The 27,973-nt window shown below is 38.3% G+C and overlaps 1 protein-coding gene across 3 annotated transcripts; it reads right to left on the reverse strand.

Moving 5' to 3' along the window:
- Positions 1-27,973, reverse strand: C20H16orf87 (chromosome 20 C16orf87 homolog). 3 transcript variants are annotated; one of them, XM_059999231.1, is made up of 5 exons: positions 27,649-27,960; positions 21,480-21,576; positions 8,752-8,934; positions 4,488-4,627; positions 2,492-2,543 (listed from the first exon to the last, which is right to left on the reverse strand). In XM_059999231.1, the coding sequence occupies exons 1-4, from the start codon at positions 27,712-27,714 to the stop codon at positions 4,530-4,532; spliced, it is 444 nt and encodes a 147-aa protein (XP_059855214.1). In that variant the 5' UTR covers positions 27,715-27,960; the 3' UTR covers positions 2,492-2,543; positions 4,488-4,529. The 3 variants fall into 3 exon arrangements, with proteins under 3 accessions (XP_059855213.1, XP_059855215.1, XP_059855214.1); XM_059999230.1 differs by lacking the exon at positions 4,488-4,627 and having other exon boundaries at positions 1-2,543; positions 27,649-27,954; XM_059999232.1 differs by lacking the exons at positions 4,488-4,627; positions 8,752-8,934 and having other exon boundaries at positions 1-2,543; positions 27,649-27,973.

Consider the following 27,973-nt stretch of genomic DNA (forward strand, 5'->3'; position numbering starts at 1 on the left):
ATCTGGGTAAATCGAAAACCTTCTAGAAAGGATTCACCATTCTAGAAGCCATTAAGAACATTTGTGATTCATGGAAAGAGGCCAAAATATCAACATACACAGGAGTTTGGAAGAAGTTGATTCCAACCCTCATGGATGACCTTCAGGGGTTCAAGACTTCAGTGGAGGAAGTAACCAAAGATGTGGTGGAACTAGCAAGAGAACTGGAATCAGAAATGGAGGCTAAAGATCTGACTAAATTGCTGCAATGTCATGATCTAACTTTAACAGATGCTTTGTATGAATGAGTAAAGAAAGTGGTTTCTTGAGATGGCCTCTACCCCTAGTGAAGATGCCGTGAAGATTGTTGAAATCACAACACAGGATTCAGAATATTACATAAACTCAGTTGATAAAGCAGGGCAGGGTTTGAGAGGACTGACTCCAATTTTGAAAGAAGTCCTACTATGGGTAAAATGGTATCAAACAGCAGCACATGCTACCAAGAAATCATTTATGAAAGCAAGAGCCAGTCGCTGAGGCAGACTTCATTGTTGTCTTATTTTTAGAAATTGCCACGGCCACCCCAGCCTTCACCCTGATCAGTCAGCAGCATCAACATCAATGTAAGACCCTCCACCAGCAAAGATTATGACTTGCTGAAGGCTCAGATGATGGGTAGCAGTTTTTAGCAATTAAGTATTTTTTAAATTAAGGTATATACATTTTTTAAAGACATACTGCTATTGCACACTGAAAAAACTACAGTACAGTATAAACATAACATTTATATGCACTGGGAAACCAAAAAATTCATGTGACTTGCTTTACTGCAATATTTGCTTTATTGCAGGGGTCTGAATCTGAACCCACAATATTTTGGAGGTATGCCTATATTAAGTTCACAAGCATTTTTAGATATTAATCTTAAGTTTTTTTCTCAAAATTTAAACTTTTCTTATATTTCATAGATAAAATCACATTAACATTTCTGGGAATAAACTTTATTACTAGGGCTTTAAAATGCATACAAGATAATTGTAGTAGTACTTGCAGGTAAATATGGGGATTGAGGGAAAAGGAATTCTTAGGAAAAATCCTACATCCTACCTAGAGAACCTCTTAAGCTCCCTCTACTGGCTACCATTTAAATAAAGTAGAAAAAAAGGTAAACCTCTTTTCTTCTGGGAGGTAATGGGAGATGCACTCTGAAGCTGACAATGCTGTTGTTGAAATTAAAAAGGAAAGTTCTCTTAAGTAAGGGGTAAGTCTAACTGCTGCCTACATTCCCTAATAAGGCTTCAGGACTTCCAAACAGATGGGGGAGGGGGGGTGCGGGGAGGCCACAGTCCACTTAAAATAAGGGAAATCATTATCAAGTTTGAATATGTTAAGCATTAAATCGATATACAAAAATGCAAAAGCATTTATATAAAACAAATCAAATATAAACAATTATCATTTAACACTAGAAAATTAATAATTTAAATACAGTTCACAAAACTTCACTAGAACAAAAAGCTTATACCAAACTATTTAATCTATTAGTTTCAATATTAAGGTTTATTTTTTTCCTCCAGAGTGAGGTTAAGTAACAATTTAAATAATTTTCAGGATGTATAAATGAACATCCATTCAGAAAGAACATTACTGCTTCAAAGTGGCTATCTAAGAAATATTTTGCATGTAATAAATATATTTTATGTTTAGGTTAACAGGCACCATCTTGAGAGCAAAAAAGTATTTTTTTAATTAATAAATAAATTACATTCAAGAAAACAAGGTGTTTAATATCTGAAGTATGATATATCCTTAAATGTTTTTCTTCATATAGCACCCAAACTTCCAAACTAGAAAGTAGCTTCTAAAATATAACTCATACCTTAAGTTATAAAAATAAAGGCCAAGAAAAAAATCAATTTAAGACAAAATTTACAGTCTATATTATTAATTCCCCATTCAATAAAATATCAATTGCCAATTTACTAAATGAACTGCAAATATGCAATGTTAGTGCTGAAAATCTGAAATATATATTTTTAAAAGTCACTCTTTCTCAAAGTATTTAAAATATTGCATCTCTGGTGGCAAACCTGCAAACTATCATTTTATTTCTCTAGTTTCCTTACTTCCACTCCCAACCCTACCCCTTAATCTTGTAAAAGCCATCCAGCATTTTTTCTTTTTTTCAGTGGGGGGTGGGGGTTAATACACTATATCCCAAACACAAAACACTGACAATACTCCTTGGTAAACAAGGAAATCCCAGAACAGTCCAAGCCTGCAGCTTTGCTCCCAAAGTGTGCCACAGGCTAAATGATAAAGAAAAAAAAACAATCAATGGCCCTTATTGATGCAGTCAGAATGCTCCTGGGAGTTCATAACTATTTGAGAATTTGCTGATGTAATCCTGAAGAAAGTTTCAACACATTTTGCAGACAAATATCAGAGAATAAGTCTTTGATTAATAATTTTTCTATTTATTTCTGCCAAGGCGACTGAAAACACGAAAGCCTTTTCATCAGAGAGGTTAGCATAGATGTCAATTTCCTTTTCCTGTTTCTCTGTTAAAAAGAAAAGGGAAAGCTTTTAATATAAAGGCAGTAGATGCAGTATTTTTTTTAAAGTTTTCAAGTATTCCTTTAAATGACAATAAATATAATACATAATAATACAACATACACTAACTGCTATAAAGTATTATGCTACTGAACTGAAATTTTAAAATTACACAAAGGAGTTACTAAAATGCCATGAACTCAATTCTAAGACTAAATGGAGACTGTATATATTTCTATACACACAGTCTAATATCGATATCATTTCTGTAAGAATCTCAAATATTTCTTACTCCTCACTAGCATGAGCTGTTTCAATCAAAATGAATCTCCTCACCCTAAATATGGTCCCTTCTGAACATCAATGGTGCCTTTATGAATATATTAAGTTCTTCACCTTAGCCCTGCTATGGAAAACATGAATAACCAACATTTATTTCTACTTTTCCCCACCTGATTACAAATGTAATCCAAGTCCATGGTAGAAACTTTGAAAAATACAGAAAAATAAAAAAGAAAAATCACCTATTATCTTATGAGCCAGCTAAAATCACGATTAACATCTTTTGTGTATATTCTCCCAAATGATTTTTTTCAGGCTCTACTATGATTCCACATTTGTCTTGTTTTTTGTTTTGTATTGACTTTTTAATCAAAGTTAAACATGAATATAGTTTAGAGTCAAATTATTTTTACAAAACGTGTTACAAAAAAAACAGAAGTCCTCTTTCCCTCACGCACATTTTCTACTCTTCAAATAAAACTACTTTTCCAGGTATTCCTTTTGGTTTTTACCTAAGTAACATATTTATCTGATGCAACATCTTGGATTTTTGGTTATAGGCATTATTAATTGACTTTCCACCATGAAATATTAGGATTTATTGTTTTCTGTCTCTTGCCCCCACCATACTCTTATCACATCTTCCCATTATAGTTATATTACCATTTTGATGAGATCAATATTGTGTTTACATTATTCACTGTGTAAATGATTTCACTTTTCCTGTACACTGTTTTCACTGAAGAGATTCTTTTTTTTCACTTGCTTAGTTTTCATTACTAATTGAACCCAAACTCTCTCCTAGTTGGATAAATCTTTCAGAATGTTTACACATATCAATCTTATCTTCTTGAAGAAATTCTATGCTCCAATGTGAAATGGTTGCTTTCTAGGCCTATTGCACAATTATCATCTGGAGATCTCTCATCAACATCATGCTGGAGATTCTCCTCATCTCTCTCTTGAGTTGGACCCCGTGCCGTAGGTCCAGGATACTTTCTTGGTTTACTTCTTCACTGATGTCATATATCTTGCAGTAGCCTCCTGGGAAAGGGAGTATGGGTAGCAAATTTTTTGAGACCCTGAATATTAGAAAGTGTCTTTAGTCTTTCTTCACACTAGTTAATAGTGTGATTGAGTAAAGACTTGAATATTTCCTCTTAGTATTTTTTTTTTTTTGCGATACATGGGCCTCTCACTGCTGTGGCCTCTCCCGTTGCAGAGCACAGGCTCCGGACACGCAGGCTCAGCGGCCATGGCTCACGGGCCCAGCCGCTCCGCGGCATGTGGGATCTTCCCCGACCGGGGCACGAACCTGTGTCCCCTGCATCGGCAGGCGGATTCTCAACCACTGCGCCACCAGGGAAGCCCTCCTCTTAGTATTTTAAAGGCAAAATACTGTCTTCCAACTACTGGTGTCACTGTTAAGAAAACCGTATACCACTTTTTACAGTTATTTTTTAAGTTATTGCTAAATTTACTACAGTTAAATATACAGATCATAAGTGTACAACTGGATGACCCATACCACAATCAAGATACAGAAAATCCCTCATGCTCCTCTCCAGTCAATCCCTTCCCACCCCACCAGCAACCATTGTTCTACCACCATAGATTTATTTTGCCTGTTTTTGAACTTCATATAAGTGCCATGGTATAGTACGTACTGTTTTGTGTCTAGCTTCTTTCATTCAACATGTTTTTGAAATTCACTGATGTTGTTCATACATGAGTAGTTTGTTCCTTGCTGGGTAGTATTCCACTGTACCACTTTGATTATTTTCTCTGAACACTTGAAGGACCTTCCCTTTAACCAGAGAGAGATGACTTATGATGATATGCTTTGGCATAATATCTAGTTTTAACCATCCATTGGTCTGGGAATTTGGTGAGGCATTTCAATATGGAAACTCAATGTCCTTCCCGTTTGGGAAAACTACTTGAATTATTTCACTGATGACTTCTCATCTACTTCATCTTCTATGTTCTTCTTCTGCAACATCAATTATTTACAGATGTGGACCTCGAACTGGTCCTCTAAATTTCTTACGTTTCTTATTCATTTTTTCATCTCTTTTCCTATTGCTATACATTCCGGTACATTTCTTCAATTTTGTCTATAAGGCTTCTGTTAAAGTTTTACATTTCTGCAAATCGTATAGACATATACATACATATATATATATTTTGAGATTCTCATTTTAAAGTTCATTTTCCAGGTACTTTTTTGACATCTGCAATCCCTTTTAAACATCATCTTGTTTTTCTTTCATGACTACCATACCTTCTCTTACAAAGAATATTAATGGTAGTTTTAATTTTTTTCTTCTCCCTGCAAAAACTTATCATATCCAAGTTATTTTTTTATTCCTCTGTGAAAGCCTGACTGGAGAACTCAGTATTTACCATCTCCAATTTTCACCTAATCTTCCTCATCTTAATTTGGTACTCCTGCCCTCAATGATGCCTGGTGTTTCCTAGACCAGAGACTGTGTTTTCCCTTTCAAAGGATAAACTTGCAGGGAGGGGAGGTCAGGGTAAAGAGCCCTAGCAGGCTATTAAAACACAGACTTCAAATAGTCTTGTTTTTAGCCTCACCTTCACCTCTACACTTTCAGACAATAACTGAGGTAAAAATTCCTGACCTTAGGCAGATGTGAAACAAAAATCAGTTTCTTTCTCAGCTTTCCTCAAAGGAGTTTACAATTTGGGTTTCTTGGGTCTGCTAAAGAAGTTAGCACTTTGCAGAATTTTGCTGCTTCTCCCACTCCTTGTCCTTGTGGGACTTGGCCCTTTAAAAAAAAAATCCCTTTCATCCTTGTCATTTTACTAGGATTTGGGGAGGGTGCAGAGCTAGATGTGTTTATTCAATCCACCATCTTTAACGTGAAGTCTACATTAACTCTCTATGTTCATTAATAAGGTATTCAGAATTGCCCAATATATTTCAATCAGTCAAAATGTCACTCCTGGGGCTTCCCTGGTGGCGCAGTGGTTGAGAGTCCGCCTGCCGCTGCAGGGGACACGGGTTCGTGCCCCGGTCCGGGAGGATCCCACATGCCGCGGAGCGGCTAGGCCCGTGAGCCATGGCCGCTGAGCCTGCGCATCTGGAGCCTGTGCTCCGCAACGGGAGAAGTCACAACAGTGAGAGGCCCGCCTACCGCAAAAAAAAAAAAAAAAAAAAAAAAAAAAAAATGTCACTCCTACTTACTAATATCCAGAATAATCATACCCCCTACATATAAAATGAAGACTTATTTTAAACCATCCAAAACTGTTAAGTTTAATGGTTGGCTTTTATCATAATGTTGTTATCTAGATGTCTAAAAAGATTTCCTTTTCATTCCTTATTCTTCCTATTTTTTTCAAAACATAGGAAACAGTAAAGCCAATTAAAAATGTGCTTTTAGACACACTGTCAGGTTTTCCTTATTAGAATAAAGGTAAAGCTTGCTTCAAATTCTTCAAGTGCCCTATGAGCTGGGAATCAATAAATACTGAATTTAAGTAGCTACTTAACACTAAGAAGCATATCAAAGAAGTCTATTCTAAAATATATAGACATTTCAAAAGTTCATATTTTCTATCAGTATTATATTTAGAAAACATGGTCTGCCTTAAGGGTTTGTAAAATACAGCCTGCAAAATTGGTAAAATACAATTGGCAAAATCTGGCCTCCCACCTGTTTTTACAAAGTCTTACTGGAACACAGCCATGCCCATTCATTTACGTATTCTCTATGGCAGCTTTCCAGATACAATGACAGAGCAGACTAGCTATGACAGAGACCCTATAGCCCACGAAGCCTAAAATATTTATTATCTGGCTCTTTACAGAAAAAGTTTGCTGAATGCCCTTGCCCCTGGCCTACATTAAAAGATTCTATTTTATTATACAAAAATTCCTTGAGGTCCTCCCTGTTTGTATTAAAAGCATATCTTACTCTAGAAATAGCTTTCTTAAAACTTTTCTATAATAAACTAAAAATACCTGAAACCAACTTATACCAAATAAACACTTTTTTCAAGTTAACATGAAATAAAAGATCCAAACCTGCATATATAGTCCTACCACAACTACAGAGCCTTCGTTTCCCCAAATAAAAGACTGTCATTATCTATTCTCTCATCTCCTCTGACTAGAAGCATTCCTTTTCCATTCTTTGGGTTATATTCCCTTTACTTCAACTGTAAAGAATGTTCTGTTTTCTGGGCCAAGCAGTATTTCCCTCTTTTCTTTTTTCTCCATTGACTTTTTTTTAAATGTATTTATTTTATTTTTTGGCTGCATTGGGTCTTCGTTGCTGTGCTTGTGCTTTCTTTAATTGTGGCGAGTGGGTGCTACTCTTCGTTGCGGTGCGCAGGCTTCTCATTGCGGTGGCTTCTTTTGTAGAGCACGGGCTCTAGGTGCACAGGCTTCAGTAGTTGTGGCACGTGGGGCTCAGTAGATGTGGCTCACGGGCTCTAGAGCGCAGGCTCAGTAGTTGTGGTGCACGGGCTTTGTTGTTCCGTGGCATGTGGGATCTTCCCGGACCAGGGCTTGAACCCGTGTCCCCTGCACCGGCAGGCAGATTCTTAACCACTGTGCCACCAGGGAAGCCCCTCTGTTGACTTTTCTTTACCTAGTTTTCATTCTGAAACAGTCTTTAGCATATATTTTCTGATCATCCCATTGTTAAAGAAGCACCCTCAAGTTGAGAAAACAACACAAACTCTCTGGAAGATCAGCATAATAGAAGGAAAGAGAAAAAAGCAGTAAAATTACCCAAGGAAATTAAGGAGTATAGAAGCACAGTCTTCACAGAATACAGTCAAAGACATTATAAACCTTAGTCCTTTAACCATACAATATTAAAAAATCTTTAACTTTGATAAAACCTATACCAGTGAAGTTATTTTCCCTAACAGTAGCACTTTTATTCAAATAGAAGCACACAAAGCAGAGAGAAACGGTGAACAGGTAAAAAATTCTCAATGTCTAAAATACATTTATATTTGAATACCTAAGACTGAATACCTGAAAAAGCAAAGCATAACTCACAAATAACATAAGAAGTTATAAACACATTTCACTGAAGAAATTATTTTAATAGAGGCTTTTGTGGTGTCTAACAACATTGTTATTTATTTTTAATTGAAATATAGTTGATTTACTTGAGAGAGATTTTTAAAGAATTATAAAAAGCAACTCTCTTGTTTTTTCATTTAATTACTGGCTTGAAAGTCCCACTTTTAAAAAGATATTCATGGGCATATGGGGTGCATTATACCATTCTTTTTACTTTTGTGTAATCTTTTAAATTTTCCACAATAAAAGGTTTTTTAAAAGATGTATAAATCAAAGAAAACAAGAAGTTTTAGTTGATGGTTACAAACAAGTTATTGGTAGACACACTACTTATCAGAAGAAAAGAGAAAATCTATAAGGAGAATATGAATATGTTTTAGACCAAGAAGAATTCACCTTACTATCCAAAAGCTGCCTCAAAATAGGAAACAGAATAGGAGTAATTTAAAAATTCATACTGAAGAACACTTGAGAGTAAATTTTTAAAACTCACAGTATAATAGTTTGAAATAAGTCTTAACAGAATTCAGATTTATCTTTAAAAAAGTATAACTATTTTAACAGACTTATCCAGGATGTCATACACATATTATCTCTGAACTTTACTATCATCAGTTTACAGCAAGGTGAATTTTACCTAATTTAAGCCTTTAATTTTCCAATAAGAATTAAATTTATGTGACTTTTTTAAAACAAACATCTACCTGAGAGGAAATGCTTTTACAAACTAAAATATGAGTTGGAATTTTAAGTCCAGGAGTTCAATGCCTACCAAACACTTTCTTCACTACTATCTAATTCAGATGTTAGAAAACTTTAATACCTGAAAAAAAAAAAAAAAAACTGCTTGGATTTACTCATACCTCTTTCTTCCTCATGTTTTTTGGCAGATGCACTTTTAGGTCTTCCTCTTCCTCGTCTGATATGATCTGAATGGCTGTTACTTCGAGACCTCTTTCTGTTTTCTAAATCCTTATTTACTGTAGAATTTATCTTCTCTCGCCTAACTCTCTCTGTTCGCCTCCTCTTGGCCTCATGCTTGTTTTCTGTATGGATGAATAAAAGTGATATATTTTAGGGCTTAGCAAGAACTGTTTGCCCATGTTCTCATTGCTTTCTTCTTTTTTTTTCTAAATAGCACTAGAGTTTGCTGCCTGGCATATTTTATAAAACTACAACCATAACATCTATATGTCCCTCACCCATGCAGGAAAGAAAGAAATTCAAAAGAATTCAGATCCACATTAACACATGAGGTAGTAGGAATCTTATAACAGAAGACGTTTCTTTATTTGATACTTTTAATTTCAGCCTCTACAAGTTCACACAATTCCACAGCAACTTTTTTCCTTCTCTCTGTATCCAAGTTAAAAATGGTGAAGTATTACAAAAGGAAAATAAATATTCCACTCCTTTTTTCCCCCTACCCAAATTACAGATTGAAATATGTCAAATACACAGAAGCAAAACTGACCTTAGCCATAATATTTATATTAAAGTTCCCAATAAAAACCAAACAGAAAGTATCTAGGAAAAATATAAAAATACTAGGGAAGTAAGCAGTTTTCACTTTATCCACAGAAGAGGTCATTTCTGACATTCTAAGAGCATGTTTATCCCAAATAAATAGCAATAGGGGAACCTTACTCAACATGGTGATTTAATTAATGCAAGGAGCCACCCCTCTCACTCCAAACAGATCAAAAGGTTGGATAAGACAAACAACAATTTTTTTAAATTGCTTTAATACGTACCTGAATTCAAAAGAAAGAAAGAAAATTCACCAAATGCTTAAAACCATGGTGGTAAAGGGGCAAAACATATAAGAAAATTCATATCCCAAGAACTAAAGAGAACAATTTAAAAGGCTATATAGGGCTTTCCTGGTGGTACAGTGGTTGAGAAGCCGCCTGCCAATGCAGGGGACATGGGTTTGAGCCCTGGTCTGGGAAGATCCCACATGCCGTAGAGCAACTAAGCCTGTGCACCACAACTACTAAGCCTGCGCTCTAGAGCCCACAAGCCACAACTACTGAGCCCACCTACCACAACTGTTGAAGCCCACGTGCCTAGAGCCCGTGCTCCACAAGAGACGCCACCGCAATGAGAAGCCTGCACACTGCAACTAAGAGTAGCCCCCACTGGTCTCAACTAAAGAAAGACCGCGCGCAGCAGCAAAGACCCAATGCAGCAAAAAATAAATAAATAAAGTAAATAAATTAAAAATAAAATGAAATAAAAGGCTATATAAATTAAGTACGCTTAATAGGCTACTATAAAATAAAATAAATTTAAGTAAAATATTAATAGTTATTTCCAAATACCATATCCTTGGAGAATTAGTTAATTCCAGGTCTCAGATTAACATATGCCAGATAATGCAAGAATAGCTAGTTATTCCAAACTGTAAGAAAGTTATCTAAGATCACCAGCATCTTGTTAAAGGACTCAAGGGCTAACTTGAAGAGGCTCCTGTTGACTATTATAATTTGAGCATCAATAAAAATAATAACTATAATAGACTGAAACACCTAAAGAACCAACTCACTATTTTGAAAAGTGAAATAAAGGAAAAGAATAAAGCATTTACCCTGCCTTTTCTATTCAAACTGTACCACTCACTGGGTAACAAAAGGGTAGATGAAGAGCAATTTCTTATTTTAGAATCACTGTGGCTAAAAAACTGAAGAAGGAATAAGAGTATTACCATTTTCAACTTGAAATGAACTAAATGTAAACATCAACAGCAGCTAACATCACAAAAACAGAGATAAGTAGACTTTGTGCCTCCTTATAGAATACCTACCTAAGTAGTCTTGCCAAAAAAAAAAAAAAAAAAAATCAAATCTCATCAAGCCCTTAGATCCAAATTACAATTTATAAGAAAAAGAGAAATCATTCAAAGAATGTGTTAACATACACCATGGAGACACAAACAGTAAATCCAAATGGACAAGTGATAGTTTAACATATAATCTGCAAGGAATAAAAGAGAAAATAATGGATAAAGAGAGAGCCAAAAAAGATATCAGTCATATGCAACGTGTGGACCTTATTTGAAATCTGTTTTTTTAAAAACTATTTATGAGAAACCTGAAAATTTCAACACCAGTTGGATATTTGATATCCAACTGGAATGGAATTATTGTTAATTTTTTATTGTGCTTAAGTTTTTAAAGGTCTATCTTTTATTATTATTTTTTTTATTTTTAATTTTATTTCTTTTTGGTTGTGCCGCATGGCATATGGGATCCTAGTTCCCTAACCAGGAATCAAACCCATGCCCCCTGCATTGGAGGCATGGAGTCTTAACCACTGGACTGCCAGGGAAGTCCCAAGGTCTGTCTTTTAGAAACATGTAATGAAATATTTATAATTGAAATTATATGAAATTTGCTTTAAAATAATATACAAGAGAAGGAGTGGATGTGGATGGGACAGAGTATGCTTAGAATTTCTCAAAAAAAAAAGTTGAAAGAAATAGTAACAGGTAAAGCTTTTTATAGTATGCCTTTTAGAGTTTAACACTGAATATAAGTTTGTTCCTTCAGCTACCCACCCATCTCTGCAAACTTCTTCATAGCCAACTTCTCAAAAACGAAGTATCTGTACTTTCTGCCTTCAGTTTCTCACCTCCCATTCACCCATCAATTCATTCCAGTATAGCTCCCAACTCAATGAAAATGATCATCAAGAAGGACAAAAACCCCTGTCAGCAAATCTAATAGACACCTCTCTTTAATCATCTTAATACCATCTCTCAAAACTTCAACACAGGACTACTCTTTTCCTTAAAATTAATTTTTTTTTTTTTTTTTTTTGTGGTACGCGGGCCTCTCACTCTTGTGGCCTCTCCCGTTGCGGAGCACAGGCTCTGGAGGCGCAGGCTCCACGGCATGTGGGATCTTCGCGGACCGGGGCACGAACCTGCATCAGCAGGCAGACGCTCAACCACTGCGCCACCAGGGAAGCCCCTACGCCACCAGGGAAGCCCCCTCTTTTCCTTGAAATTAATTTTTTACTTGATTTTCAGGTTCTGCAAATCTCCCATCTCACCAGCCATTCCTCTTTATCACCTCTGCTGTCTTCTCCTCCCTGCAGGTTCTTTTCCATCTCTAATATTAAAGTCTTAGGACTCTGTCCTGAGCCCAGATAAACCATGGACCCAAAACATTAAAAACTATTGTTATAATCGTTCCAAAATTTCTACTTTCAGCTCTGACTTCTTCCCAAAGCTCTAGACTGCCTACCTGACAGCTTCACTTGTATGACTCACAAGCATTTCAGATGTGCCAAAAAATAACTCTTGATTTTCCCTCCTCCAACCTTCATTATACTAGTAAATAGCACCAACCAGTTGCAAAAGCCAAATAACTTGTAGTCATTTGTGACTCAGCTTGTTTCTTCTATCATCATAGAAGTCCATAGGTACTCTGTGCAAAATACATCCACAATTTCTTCATTTCTCCCACTTCTATGGGCAACCGAACACATTCCCTAAACAGCTGCCAAAATTATCTTTAAAAAAAACTGTATAAATAAGCTTCCTTTCTAAAACCTTTCATTAGCTTTTCACTTTATTTAAAAGAAAGTCAAATTTCCTGACCAAAGACTATAAGTCCCCCATAAGACCTGACATTTGCCTCTCACCCATCTAATCTCATACCAGTAGCCAGTTTGTTCAGTACTCTGCAGATATGCCTTCCTTTTAATAAAACAAGTTCCTTCCTCCCTTGAGTCTCTGCATTTGCTAATCCTTCTGCCTAGAGCTTTCTTCCCAAGGCTCTTCATGAGACAGGCTTTATTTCCTTCAGATGTCAACTTATAGGTCACCCCTCTGAGTCTCCCAGCCCAAGTTACTTTCTATAATCTTCTACTACTACTACTACTATAGTCTTTCTATAATTTTCTTCTACTACTACTTCTACTACTACTACTACATTTATTTATATGCTCAATATGTCTCCCCCATCAAAATATAAGCTCTATGAAAGCTGGGGTGCTTTTGTCTGTCTCATTCACAGAACCTAGAACGTTACCTACACATGTTAAGTGGTGCTGAATAAATAAAATCAGACTGAACACATGATTTATTTCACTATCTTCTCAAAAATCCTATTGAAATGAGCACAAACATGGGTAAAAAGATAAAGGGAAAAAGGAAAATAAACCTGCAGTGCTTGAAACAGGAAAGGGTGCTATTAACGATCTAAAATTACAGAATTTCAGCAAACTGGCAAGCTAACAGATTCTAAGTAACCAGAATAGAAAACACTAAAATTCAAAATAAAAATAAGAGATATCTCCTATAGCAGGGATCGCTCTTCTTCCCAAAGATATTCCCAGGACAGGACGAAAAGTACAGTAAGGAACAGCAGGCCACAGGGTGATCATCAGAATAACTAGAACTACTGCAGAACAGTTGGGCCTATGTATACAAAGTAACACATAAAGACGTAAAGCTCTTGGGAATCAAGCGATGTTCAAGGGGACTTTGACCCTCCACAACACAGAAAGAAGAAACAAACAAACAAAAAAGGCAGTTCCTCATAAAAATGAAATACTATAAAGGATCTCACATTCCGTCCCAGAATGAAACCTTCCTTATTTTGGCAATCATGGATTTCAACAGCATTCCCCAGCTCACCTAATTTACATCTAAAAGCCTGCCAATAAGCTTCTTCCAATTGTACACTAAAGAGATGTCAAAATAGACTTTCAAAACAGTGTAGGATATTCATGCAAGTTATCTACACTGATAAACCAAGACCTTCATTTATAAATATCAACAGGCAATTAAGGATTACCAGCTATTTGAAGAAAATAAAAAGTGTGAGAGAGAGAAGGAGCAAGATAAAACATGCAAAACAGGGAGCTCCCTAGTGGTCTAGTGGTTAGGATTCTGGGCTTTCACTGCTGTGGCCCGGGTTAAATCCCTGGTCAAGGCCAAAAACAAAATAAAAACAAAAACATGAGGAACAAAGGTAGTTCAGGAAACAAAAAAATCTTAAAACATTTCAAAGCATACCTTCTGAAAGTACTATATCATTAAGATTTTTTTGTAGAAATAGAAAACTCCATCCTAAAATCATATGGAATCTCAATGGACCCCAAATAGCCAAAACAATCTTGGAAAAGAACGGAGAATCACACTTCTTGATTTCAAACCTTTTCTAACAAAACTACAGTAATCAAAAAAATGTAGTACTGGGCTTCCCTGGTGGCGCAGTGGTTGAGAGTCCGCCTGCCGATGCGGGGGACACGGGTTCATGCCCCAGTCCGGGAAGATCCCACATGCCGCGGAGCGGCTGGGCCCCGTGAGCCATGGCCGCTGAGCCTGCGCGTCCGGAGCCTGTGCTCCGCAACGGGAGAGACCACAACAGTGACACCCCCGCGTACCGCAAAAAAAAGAAAAAAAAGTAGTACTGCCTTACCAGAGACATACAGACCAATAGAATAAAATAGCCCAAAAATAAATCCTCGAATATATGGTCAAATGATTTTCAATAACAGTAGCCATGAAAAAACAGTACTTTCAACAAGTGGTAATTGGGAAAACTGGATATCCACAGGCAAAAAAATGAAACTGGACCCTTATCTTATACCATATACAACAGCAGTTCCCAACCTTTTTGGTACCAGGGACTGGTTTCCTAGAAGCCAATATTCCCCCACCCCGGGGGGGGGGGGGGGGGGGAGGGGCGGGGCAGGGGGACGGTTCAGGAGGTAATGCGAGCAATGGAGAGCAGCAGAAGCAGCTTTTGCTCGCTCGCCCACCACTCACTTCCTACTTTGCGGTCCGGTTCATAACAGGCCGCGGACTGGTAGCGGTCCGCGGCCCGGGGATTGGGGACCCCGATATACAAGAATTAACTCAATATGGATTGAAGATCTAAATATAACAACTAAAACTATAAAATGCTTAGGGGAAAAACTTCAAGACAGTGGATTTGTCAATGATTTCTTGGATATGACACCAAAAGTACCGGCAACAAAAGAAAAAATAGACAACTTGGATTTCATCAAAATTAAAAACTTCTGTTCAATGCATGAACAAAATGTAGTAAGTACATACAATCGAATATTATTCAGGAAGGAAATTCTGACACGTCACAGCGTGGATGGAGACATTTTACTAAGTGAAACCAGACACAAAAGGACAAATATTGCATGACTACACTTATAGAAGGTAACTACAGTAGTCAAATTCAAGTTCACAAGCACAGAAAGAATAGTAGTGGCCTGGGGCGTGATGGGGGCGGGGAGTGGGAGGAAAATGGGGAGTTATTGTTTTATGTGTGTGGAGTTTCAGTTTGGGAAGATGAAAAGAGTTCTGGAAATGGACAGTGGTGATGATTAAGCACATGATATGAATGTACTTAATGCCACTAAACCGTACAACTTAAAACGATTAAAATACTAAATTCTGGGATTTCCCTGGTGGCGCAGTGGTTAAGAATCCACCTGCCAATGCAGGCGACGCGGGTTTGAGCCCTGGTCTGTGCTCTGAGACACGCCTAGAGCCTGTGCTCTGCAACAAGAGAAGCCACTGCAATGAGAAGCCCACGCACCGCAATGAAGAGTAGCCCCCGCTCACCGCAACTAGAGAAAGCCCATGCACAGCTATGAAGACCCAACTCAGCAAAATAAATAAATTAATTAAAAAAAAAAAAGAAAAAGTAGGGATCTCCCTGGCGGCCCAGTGGTTAAGACTTCACCTTCCAAAGCAGTGGGTGCAGGTTCGATCCCTGGTCAGGGAGCTAAGATCCCACACGCCTCATGGCCAAAAAACCAAAATATAAAACAGAAGCAATACTGTAACAAATTCAATAAAGACTAAAAATGGTCCACATCAAAATATCTTTAAAAAAAGAAAAAAGAAAAAGTAGGATTATCCTTATAGTACAATGGAAAGAAATTTTAGCATGACAGCTGTGCAGCAGACCTAAAATCAGTCTTGATTAGAAGAAATCAGAGGATTCTATGAAAAATGTCTTTTAAAGATGAATATAGATATCATTATATAAACTATATGATTAAGAACTTTAAAGAAACGCACAGAGATGAAGGTATGTATTTTTTCATCAAAAGGCAAAATAAAAACTATGTTCCGTATATGAATGTACAGCAATTTTAAGTGATTAGCATGTAAGGAACAATGTTTTCTGAAATAACAAAACCAAATCTTCACTGTCAAGTAATTCAGAGTTGAGGATCACTTACTACTGATTAACGTTCAATCATTTTGGGTTTCTAAAAGGTACTGGTGATAATCATTTCCCCATTTTTCTTCCTTAACTACAAAAGTGAGTATGTCATTTATGGACTTTGCTTATTTATCAGCCTTTCCCTGTTAGAGAATAATTTAAAAATTAGGTTTAATATTTTTATCCCTTTTTCCTTCCCTCAATAAAAAATGGAATTTATTTAATTTTGTTATTTATTTGACTAAGCTTAACCCAAAGTTTATACTCACTGAGAAATTAACAGTTAAATACTAATAAGCTGTTCAAAATTCTTACCGTTTTTTTTTTTTTGCTGTACGCGGGCCTCTCACTGTTGTGGCCTCTCCCATTGCGGAGCACAGGCTCCGGACGCGCAGGCTCAGCGGCCATGGCTCATGGGGCCCAGCCGCTCCGCGGCATGTGGGATCTTCCCGGACCGGGGCACAAACCCATATCCCCTGCATCGGCAGGCGGACTCTCAACCTCTGCGCCACCAGGGAAGCCCCAAAATTCTTACCGTTTTAAACCTTTTTCTTACCTTTAGCGGAAGTCTTGTATAAACTAGTATCTCAGTTAGATTTTCAGTTTACTTTTTCTTTACAGTTTTTATAATGAAAAAATTTTAAAGGTATATCCATTGTTATTAAGTGCAAAATAGCACCCTTGATGTCACTAAACCACCCAGAACACCCATTTGGAAAACTAAATTTAAAGATTTGGAACAGAGTTTGTTCTCACCAAAAACTGCTTCTGTCAGTATTTGGTAACTGACCAAATACTTGAATAGATTACTACTACAGTACTGAAGGTTTAGGCCACAGTACAGATACTTTCAATTTTAGGAAATACAGTATTTCCTTTAATTTCTTTTTTTAAAAATTTCTTCAAATTGGCAGATGAAGACTCAACCTCAAGGCTACTTTTTTTTTTTTTTTTTTGGCTGTACGCGGGCCTCTCACTGTTGTGGCCTCTCCCGTTGCGAAGCACAGGCTCCGGACGCGTAGGCTCAGCGGCCATGGCTCACGGGCCCAGCCGCTCCGCAGCATGTGGGATCTTCCCGGACCGGGGCACGAACCTGTGTCCCCTGCATCGGCAGGCGGACTCTCAACCAGTGCGCCACCAGGGAAGCCCAAGGCTACTTTTTAAACTCTCAGTCAACCATTCAATTTAGAAATGAAATCCTACATGAACAACATAGTCAATTTTTAAAAATTTATCTCCATTTAATATTGACCCCCTAAAAAGGATAAAAGAAACAATACTACATTCCTAACTCATTTAGAAAAGAATCAAAGAATAATTAATTGCCTTGAGGTTCTATGCACTTGTACAAAACACTGAGCATTAATACAGCTTTATTTGTAACACTCATCTTTTCCTCTCACCGAAATTAATATATTTTTACAATTTAAAATTAACTTCTGTAATAGATTTTATTTATCTATATTTTCAGCTAGCAAAGTTCTATATTGTTCTAGCGTCCCATCTCCCTATTTTCATGTATGTTATGAAGATATAAAGATGATTAGTATATTTGCAAAATGTGAGTTTTCAACATTTCAAATCTAGATAAATCTATGACTTAACAGATTATTTTCCTCCTGCATGTCACACAAAGTTACAATAATTAAATAAGAGGTTTCAACCCACTGAAATTTCAAATAATCTTTTATAGCTTTGATTTTAAGATAAGTGCAATCTGAGCTTTAAGGATGTTTCTTTTTTGTTTTAAATGTTTAATTATGCAAATAAAAGTCTTCCTTGGGGACTTCCCTGGTGGTGCAGTGGTTAAGAATCCGCCTGCCAATGCAGGGGACATGGGTTCGAGCCCTGGTCCGGGAAGATCCCACGTGCCGTGGAGCAACTAAGCCCATGCGCCACAACTACTGAGCCTGCACTCTAGGGCCTGTGCATGCTGCAACTACTGAGCCTGCATGCCGCAACTACTGAGACTGCATGCCGCAACTACTGAGCCTACATGCCACAACTACTGAAGCCCGTGTGCCTAGAGCCCATGTTCCACAACGAGAAGCCACCACAATAAGAAGTCCACGCACAGCAACGAAGAGTAGCTCCCGCTCGCTGCAACTAGACAAAGGCCGTGTGCAGCAATGAAGACCCAATGCAGCCAGAAAAAATTTTTAAAAAGAAATTTAATTGTAAAAATTAGTATTTATTGAGTACCTATAACATACCAAGCTTTCTTTATGTTAGACATTTTCATATACACTTCACCTACACTTCAATCCTCTAAGTTGGTACTATAAACCTACATAAACACAACTAAACAGCAGCTGCCCCTGGAGGTTAATTAACCTGTTAGAGAGTGTCCAAACTGGAATCTGAATCTGAAGCCAGATCTTCATATAATATATAACAACATACAGTACATGTCTGTACTATACCAAACTGATTTCCAGGCTTTGAGTACTCTTAATCCTTCTTAAAACCCTTTCCTCCTTTTGTTCTACAGCACAGTCTATCCCTGATATTTCTCTGTCCTTTCTATTCTTTGTTTGTCTTGCTGGTTCTTCTTCCTCCTCCCTAGGATTTCTAGGCTTCAATGTTTCATCTTCACTTCAAGGTCGCAAGTCTACTCTTATTAAACAACAGAACCTTAGGAAACTCCAAACGTAAAATAATAATGAACTGCTTCTCACTCATCACACTGACTTATGTAACACCACCTCTGTTGGCTGTTCTCCTGCGGCTGACATTTCTTCTCAGCTGACATGACCTCCCTACCCACTTCTACCCTTTAAGATTGGAGTCTGCCAGAGTTCAGTCCCTGAACCTGCTTCCTCTTCCTACCCTATAGACTCTATAGAACTAGCTCATCCATTTCCATGATATCAACAACCATGATGATTCAAACCTTTCTCTCCGGCTGAGGCTATTCCCTGAGCTTCAGACGGTATGTCCAACTGGGAAAAAAAAAAAAAAAAAATCCACACGGATGATATTTCACAACTATATCCAAACATAGTTTCTTCATCTTTCCCTCAAAACTTGTCTTCCCTTTTATCTTCCCTTTCTAACCAGTAATCCCAGTCAGAAATCTGAAAGTCATTCTAAAGTCTTCCCTTTCCTTCAAATGATTCTAAATTCTTAACACTTGTAGCATCTGTCCCTTTTCTCTGTCCTCATTTACATTTCTTCCTTACCTCATTTCTCACCTGAATTGTTGGTATATAGAAGGGTCTCAAAAATATTTGTTGAGTGAAAAACTAATAAACACAATTGTCCCACTAATAGCATGGACCATGTCTTATTCATTTTGGAGCCTCAGAACTGAGTTGACATGCCACCCCAGCAAATCTACTGAATGAATCATTCCAAGGTTCCCATACCCAAATCATACTCTTAGGAAACAAGAACCAGGAATTGATTTTTAACAGTTCTCTGGATGACTCCTATATAACCAATCCAGCAACAGCCTTTAAGAACTAATGAATTAATAGTAAGTCCATTACCATGTTGAAAGGGAGCAAACTCAGAGGCAGAAATGGAATTAAAACTGCTTTCCTCCCATCTCTCCACAGACCTAGGATAAACAGACCTCTCACAGACATAAATATATGTAATTCTTGAATCATCTCCTACTATAACCATTCTTTGCTTAACTCAGCATCCTCACTCAGTTAACATACTGCAAAAGCTCACTTCCACCTTGTAACCCCACAAACTATTCTCTAGACAGAAGTCAGAATGATCTTTCTAAAAGGCAAATCAGAGCATGCCACCCTCCCCTCACCTCATTGCACATCCCAGGGATAGTTTCTCCTCACACTGTAAGAACAAAAACCAAAATCTTACTCTAGTTTACAAAGCCTTAAATAAATAATCTGGCCTCTGCTTATCCCTCTGGCCTCATATCAAACACTCTCCTGGTTTTACTGTCTACACTGCAACCACGCTGGCCTTTTTGTTCCTAAAATATACCAAAATTTAACAACCTTAAAATTTTTGCATTTGCTATTTCATCTGTCAAGAATGGTCTTCTTCCTGATCTTATCATGGCTACTACCCCCCTGTTCCTATTCAGCCTCAGCCTAAAATGTCACCTCTCAGAGAAGCTTCCAACCACTCAATCAAAAGTAGCCTTCCAGTCACACACCTCAGCACTCTATTTTAATTTCTTACAAGGCGTTTATTCACAAGTTGATATTCTCCCTGTTTATCTGTTCTCTATTTCCTGCCTACAAGAATGCATTAAGCTCCATGACAGCAGTGAACCCGCCTTGATAGTAAATTCATTCATTACTTTAGGCCCAAGGCTTAGAACAGTCCTAGCATACAGCAGGTGCTCATATATACACTTGCAATCAATCTACTCCTATTTGGGGATCATGAACATATAAAGTTCTGACTTTATCGAAGAACAAATAACAACATTTCATTTTTTAATAAATATATCTGCTGAACAAATCCAATTTGTCTATATTAATGGGAAGGTAAAATTCAAACAAAAAATTTTTTAGATATTCTATATCAGGGAATTACAAAAAATAACCAATGTATCTAAAAATTATATTCACACCAAAATCAGGTTATATTTTTTCAGTCACCAGTTTAAAAAAAAAAAACAAAAACCTACTTTAAAGTTGTTACACATTGTACCAGCACTATGAGAGGAAAAACCAAAATGTCCATCAAGCAGTAAACAGATAAACAAATTGTGGCATATCCACACAAAGAATACTATTAAGCAATAAAAAGGAATGAATTCTTATTGATATACACAACAATATGGCCGAATCTTAAATTATGCTCAGTGAAAGAAGTCAGGCAATAAAGATTACATACTGTATGATTCCATTTATATAATGTAAAGTTCTAAAATAGTGACAGAAAGCAGATCGGTGGTTATCTGGGGGAGTGGGAAACAAGATGGGAAGATTACAAAGGGGAACTAGAAAGCTTATGGGAATGATGGACATGTTCATTATCTTGACTGTGATGACTGATTGGTATAAACACATGACAAAACTTATCAAACATACACTTTAAATATGCACAATTTATTGGAAGTCAATTATACCTTTAGTAAAGATTTAAATTTTTAAAAAAAAAATCAGATCAGGTCACTCCCTTGCTTAAAACCCTTCAATGGCTCTCCATACTCCAAAAATAAAAAATAGAAAATTTGTTACAAGCGTTATCAGCATTACAAGGGAGTTAACATTTAAATAGAATAAACGGCATACTAATGTCATAAGCTGATTTCCAATAACTAATAAAAACCAAACACATACTTCAATAGACTTTAATTTTTAACTTCAAAAAAATTGAATAGTAAATTCACAAAAATTAATTTTAAATTTCTACATCAAAAAGCTAAAAATGTGGTAAACTCTCACAATTACCTGTAGAAGATGGTGATTTTTCTGGGTGTTTTGCATTTAAAAGTTTTCTGCTAATAAATATGTAACCACAGGGACATGATTTACATGCAACAGGAACCTGTAGACAAAAAAAAGAAACAATTTATTATTACTATTTTTCTGTTCTTTAACTTCTCAGTGTTTATGTACTCTCCTAAACTGAATGATAAATTACTTGAAGTAGGAATCGTGGATTTATTTAAACCCCACCTCCTGACAACAAATTATGAGATGGGTATTGTGTCCTCTAAATCTTCACATTCTAGTAACACACTACAATAACCATGAATGTAGCAAATGCACGGTAAACATGTGCTGATGTGAGTGAACAACAGAAAACCACAATAGGGTCAGAGCCAAGGAAAATATACGGGGAAAAAGGTAGCATTTCCTAAAATATTAGTTTGAAAGCAGTTTATATAGAATAAATTGGAAAAGGGGGCATGATTGGGAAATCATTAAAGTAATCCCAGCATAATATTATGGGCCCCACTGGAATAGTGAGAATGTAAATGGAGAGAAGGTAGATCTACAAGACATTTCAAAAGGGTAAAGAACTGAAAACAACCCAGGTTCCAACATGAGCAGGTAAGATGCCTATTACTACCAATAGAAAAAAAAAAGTTTACAACAACCCGTTTGAGGGGCAAAAGTGTTGTACAAACAAAAGAGAATGTGGGACAAAGCAGGAGTTGAGATCTAGTATCTTACAGTCTCAGCTCCAGGAAGGACGTCAGATAAAACACAAGCTCTTCAGGCTTCTGTTTCTAAATCTGTAAACTATTTTTACAAGTGTCTCCTTTCTCCATTTCAAGTCTGTCAATATTTTTCTAAAGCCAAATGTTAGGGACTTCCCTGGTGGCACAGTGGTTAAGAATCCGCCTGCCAATGCAGGGGACATGGGTTTGAGCCCTGGTCTGGGAAGATCCCATATGCCGTGGAGCAACTAAGCCCATGCGCCACAACTACTGAGCTTGTGCTCTAGAGCCTGCAAGCCACAACTACTGAACCCGTGTGCCACAACTACTGAAGCCCGAGCGCCTAAAGCCAGTGCTCTGCAACAAGAGAAGCCACCACAATGAGAAGCTCGCACATGGCCATGAAGAGTAGCCCCTGCTCACCACAACTAGAGAAAGCCCGCATGCAGCAACGAAGACCCAACACAGCCAAAAATAATAAATAAATAAATTTATAAAGCCAAATATTATTGAAAATCATTGAAAAAAGCTTTAGCTTTCCCTCCACAATTGTTTCACTAATATTAACCTTAATGATCCTTGGACTCAGGGCACATTCACTGAAAACCAGAAATTAATCTCAACAAAAAGTACTCACAGAATACCAATTACAATTCCCTTTGTGAGATAAGTTCCATTTGCCCACTGTTCTGCTTATGTAAAAGTTTAATCACTACTATAAAGCTTTCATCCATTTATGTAGAGAATGCCTCATGTTCTAGAATATAAATGTGATCTAAATAAGCTAAATCAGAATTCTGGCAGAATTCCTTTTCTTTGCATAAAAATACTGAACAAAGAATTCTAGTTTGTATTTATGAAAAATAACAATGAATCTATAAAAATAATCAAACTCCAGGTATGTCTAACAGCTTGCTTTATCAAGACTGTAACGAGGGCTTCCCTGGTGGCGCAGTGGTTGAGAGTCCGCCTGCCGATACAGGGCACACGGGTTCGTGCCCCGGTCCGGGAAGACCCCACATGCCGCAGAGCGGCTAGACCCGTGAGCCATGGCCACTGAGCCTGCGCGCCCGGAGCCTGTGCTCCTTAACAGCAGAGGCCACAACAGCGAGAGGCCCGCGCACCGCAAAAAAAAAAAAAAAAAAAAAAAAGAATGTAACGAGATTCTTCCAAACCATGACAGAAAATGTAATGTTACATTTCTTAATAGTGTAAAATCTGCCTAAAATAGGTATGTTTTGTCATTTAAAAAAATTCACATCTTCAGAGAAACCAAGCTCAAAGGTACTGACTCATTTCCTTTATACTTAAACACATCATTAACGACATCCACAGCAATATAAATTGTTTTAAGTTAATGCTACCCAAAAAAAACACAGAACGTGATGTTCTTATTCAACATACCCTTTGCTACTCAACAACCATTTTCTTTCAGCTACTGAAACTCAACAAATTGAAATTTAATTGTCTTATACACAAAAAAATTATATCAACCCATGTCCAGAATTAACAGTGTGCTACAGTTGGATGAGAAATGTACATTCGGCTTTGGGATGACTAATTCAATTGACAGGCTGATTTACGTCCCTTAATGAAAGTGTCTTATGCTCAAGGAACATTCATGCGCCTGAGCTAAGTCACCCTAAGGTCCTTTTGAAAATGTAAAGTTCCTTCCCCTCACACCAACCCTGAAGAAAACCCAACTAACCACCACCACAATACAGATCCTGTAAAAAGAATTATTAAAGGAGGTAGACAACTTCAGTTATATTAATCTCTTTAAATTATTGTATAATTTGGATTTTAAACAAACACCTAAACTTCCATGAAATTTCAGTTGTAATGCCAAAGACAACAGTAATGAAAGTTCTAATGCTATACTTTCAGGATTTTAAAATGCAAGGAAAAAACTTTGAAGTGTTGTTTACTGATGGCTTGTGAATCAATTTATTCCTTGAAAAATAGGTATTTAGATTGTAGGCATGTTTTACAAGTAAGACAGGCTTAAAAAACAACTGCAAAAAACAAAATCCTGACCCTATATTGTTTCACTGACTTTAAAAAGCTCAAAAATAACCACAATACAGAGAATCCATCTATACTCTTTGTTGCTAAGAGCATCTAAGTTACGTACAGTAGACATATTTGCTAAATGTCACATAAAATTTCCTAACATTTTTTCCTAAAAGGGGGAAAAAGCTGATGTAATAAAGAAAAAAAAAAAGCAAAAACAGAAACATACACCAGAGATCCCAGAAAAATAATAAGAATCCTGACTACTACTACACTCAAAATGGCTCAGTAACTTGAGTTAGTGGATGTGAAACCCGTTGAAAATGAAAAGTATTGTGGTTTAGATGTTTCAGAACTATATTTTCAAATGGGGGAACGTAAAAGGGGACGTAATAAAGCAACTGAAAATCTAGGTCTTTCTTGTTTGCTGATCTCTGTACCTGTTTTTAAACTTACACACACATAGACAGAATTTATGTAAATCTACTCAACTGAGGCAATCTCCTCAAACTTTAAAGATTTTATATTTATGTTTATAAACTATATCTAAATTCTAATTTAATATTCATCAGGCAACTTAGAATAACAGCAGTATTCTAAAGCTTTTTTTAAAAATGGCTTTCTGGATTATAATTTTTTTCTCATTTATAAGAAACTGTACTTTCAAATAACTAGAAAACTAAAATTAATCTATTATTTTCTTCAATTGAGTTACTTTTAGTAAAAGATAAATCGCTTTTAAGAATCACCAAAAGTTTGAATTAGTCACCATGTATGTTATCTTCTCTTAAGTATTTAGAATAAAGAACACTACAAACCAACATTTTAAATTATGTTGTTGTAGCCTGTTATGGAATGAATTGTGTCTCCACCTCGCAAAAACACCCCAGCAACAGATTCCTATGTTGAAGCCCCAACCCCCCAACGTGATAGTATTATTTGGAGATGAGATAATTAGGTTTAGATGAGGTCATGAGGGTGGAGCCCTCAGGATGGCATTAGTGTCCCTGCAAGAGACACCAGAAAGCTCTCTTTTCTGCCAGGATCTTGGGACTTCCAGCCTCCAGAACTGTGACAAAATAAATTACTGTTGTTTGAGCCACCCAATCTATGGTATTTTGTTATGGCAGCTGGAGTGGAGGTTGTGTGTGTAACAACAAAACAGAATGTGATATTTCCAAATAAAATGCTGATCACGTTTTGTTGGTTACAGGGACTCCTACAAGTTTACTATCCTTTCCTCTTTTTTTAACGAGGATATTAAAAACAGGTTATTTTCCCCAAAAGGTTACTGTATGCCAAATACAACAAGGTCAGGATTTGCAATAACTGATGCCCTACAGAAACTGGAATGCATAATGCATACCATGTAAACCTTATACTTCTGCACAATTAAACGGAACAAATGGAAATGATTTAAATATTGAAATAATCTTCAACAAGGAGACTTAAATAGAAAAGTCCAACTTTTTCAGAATTTAACAAATTTAGTTTAATGGTAAGAATGGAAATTTAGGATTTCTCTGGTGGCGCAGTGGTTAAGAATCTGCCTGCCTATTCAGGGGACACAGGTTCGAGCCCTGGTCCGGGAAGATCCCACATGCCGCGAAGCAACTAAGCCCGCGCACCACAACTACTGTGTGTGCGTTCTACAGCTCGCGAGCCACAACTACTGAAGCCCTCGCACGTAGAGCCCGTGCTCCACAACAAGAGAAGCCACCGCAATAAGAAGCCCGTGGACCGCAACGAAGGGTAGCCCCCGCTGGCCGCAACTAGGGAAAGCCCCACGCGCAGTAACAAAGACCCAACGCAAACAAAAATTTTAAAAGAAAAGAAAGGAAATTTAACTCTGTTTTGGAAAACATGGCTAAATTGTTTTTAGAATGCATACTCAATAAACTCAAACAATCAATAAACCGTAATTCTCCTTGCACAGTCTTCCTCTGATCAGCGTATCTATCATTGCCCATAAAAGATACTGAATAAAACATGTAACATTTTCTGTTAAAAGATCTGATCAACCTTTAAGCTTACTCCTTAAAGTATGCACTAAAATCAGCTTATTAAAAAAGTCTTCAGGGCTTCCCTGGTGGCGCAGTGGTTGAGTCCGCCTGCCGATGCAGGGGACGCGGGTTCGTGCCCCGGTCTGGGAAGATACCACATGCCGCGGAGCGGCTGGGCCTGTGAGCCATGGCCACTGAGCCTGCGCGTCCGGAGCCTGTGCTCCGCAACGGGAGAGGCCACAACCGTGAGAGGCCCGCGTACCGCAAAAAAAAAAAAAAAAAAAAGTCTTCATCCATTTCAAATTACTCCTGATTTAAAAAAAAGGAAAGAAAGAAAAAGGGAGAAGAGGTAATCATTTTGAAAAAATCCTCTCAGTGGAAAAGAAAAAAACACACCCAGATCTGCATGTTGGTGTGAAATAGGGCCCTTACTAATGCTTTTAACTGAGAGTCTTAACTCATTCGATTATAAGGTTTAGAGGAACTTCTATTATTCTAGTAAAAAATGAGGCATCCTTAAACTAAAACGGTAAGATGAGATTTTTTTAACTTACAGCTATGACACCATTAATTCTGTGTAGAAAGCAGTCATTTAAAATTCATAAAACCACATATATATATTTTAGAAGATCTGGAAGCAGAAAATGCCAAATTTTTAACAGTGGATACCGCGGCGGGTAGGGGCAAGTGAGGAGCGCTCAGGAAGGGCTTCAATGGGGGCGTCATTCAATAACGTTCCATTTAAAACATTGTACAGAAAGGATTCACGATTATTTACGTCAAAAATATAATAAATATATTTAAGAGAAAAAATCTCCATATTTCGCCAAAACTTAAAACTATTACACTGCGGGCCTGTCACATTCAAGCATCCGCCCAGGTCGCGGGGGGACAGTTTTGGGGGTCCACCGTACACATCTGAAACGGGAACAAAGCAACCCTGCCTGGCAGAAGGCGGATTTCGGAGCCAGGAGCCCAGACTCAGAGTCGACACATCGAGGATTCTCTTCAGGTCAGGAGGGGGCTGAGGGACCGAACTCGTCCACTTGGGCTGCTGCCCCACACTCCTGCCGCTGTCACCGGAGCCGGACAGGCGATTCTGGGAGGGTCCGAACAGGGCGCCCCGTCAGCTCACGATAAATCCACGCCCCCTCTCACGCCGCTGGCCACAGGGCAAGATACTCGCCCGTCTGATCGCCGCCAGGTGGGCACCGGCCGGGCCGCGGCCCCGGGCGCTTCCCCGGCAACCCCTGGGCTCTATCCGGCCGGTTGAGGGCTCCCATGGTGGCCAGTGCTCAAGGGCCGGCCCACACGCTCAGCCGCTGGGACCCCGGCGAGGCGGCCTCTCCACAGCCAGCGGCCGCCGGCAACGGACGCCCGCCCGCGCGCACCCGCCCCACCGGCCCGTGTGCCCGGTGTCCGGCCCCCGGCGCCCACCTGTTGGTCGCACTCGGGGCATGATTTGGTGGCCATCTTCACTTTCTTGGCTCGAGTTGCAGACATGCTCCTCTCTGGTGGCAGCGGCGGCGACGGCAGTGGCGGCGGCGGCGGCAGCGGCGGCAGCGGCGGCGGCGGCGGCGGCGGCGGCCCGGGCTCCGCCCCTCGTACTTCAGCAGCCCAGCCTCCGCCCGTCGGTCCCCGCTGGCCAGAGTGAGGCTCTGAAGAGCGCGCGCGCGCGCGTGCGCGAGCTCGCGCGGAGCCTGCGTGCTGAGGGGGCGGGGCGCGGCGTGCGCGGGCTCCGAGGGACCGCGGAACACGCCCC

This window comes from Delphinus delphis, chromosome 20 (genome assembly GCF_949987515.2).
Source record: "Delphinus delphis chromosome 20, mDelDel1.2, whole genome shotgun sequence".
NCBI lineage: Eukaryota > Metazoa > Chordata > Mammalia > Artiodactyla > Delphinidae > Delphinus > Delphinus delphis.

Excerpts from the sequence above, each read along its gene's own strand:
- C20H16orf87 (XM_059999230.1), bottom strand. The coding sequence starts at position 27,714 with ATGTCTGCAACTCGAGCCAAGAAAGTGAAGATGGCCACCAAATCATGC. Across the intron at positions 8,935-21,479 it reads AAAATCACCATCTTCTACAG|AAAACAAGCATGAGGCCAAG; the intron begins GTAATTGTGAGA and ends TCATCCATACAG. Across the intron at positions 2,544-8,751 it reads AAAACATGAGGAAGAAAGAG|AGAAACAGGAAAAGGAAATT; the intron begins GTATGAGTAAAT and ends TCTTTTTAACAG.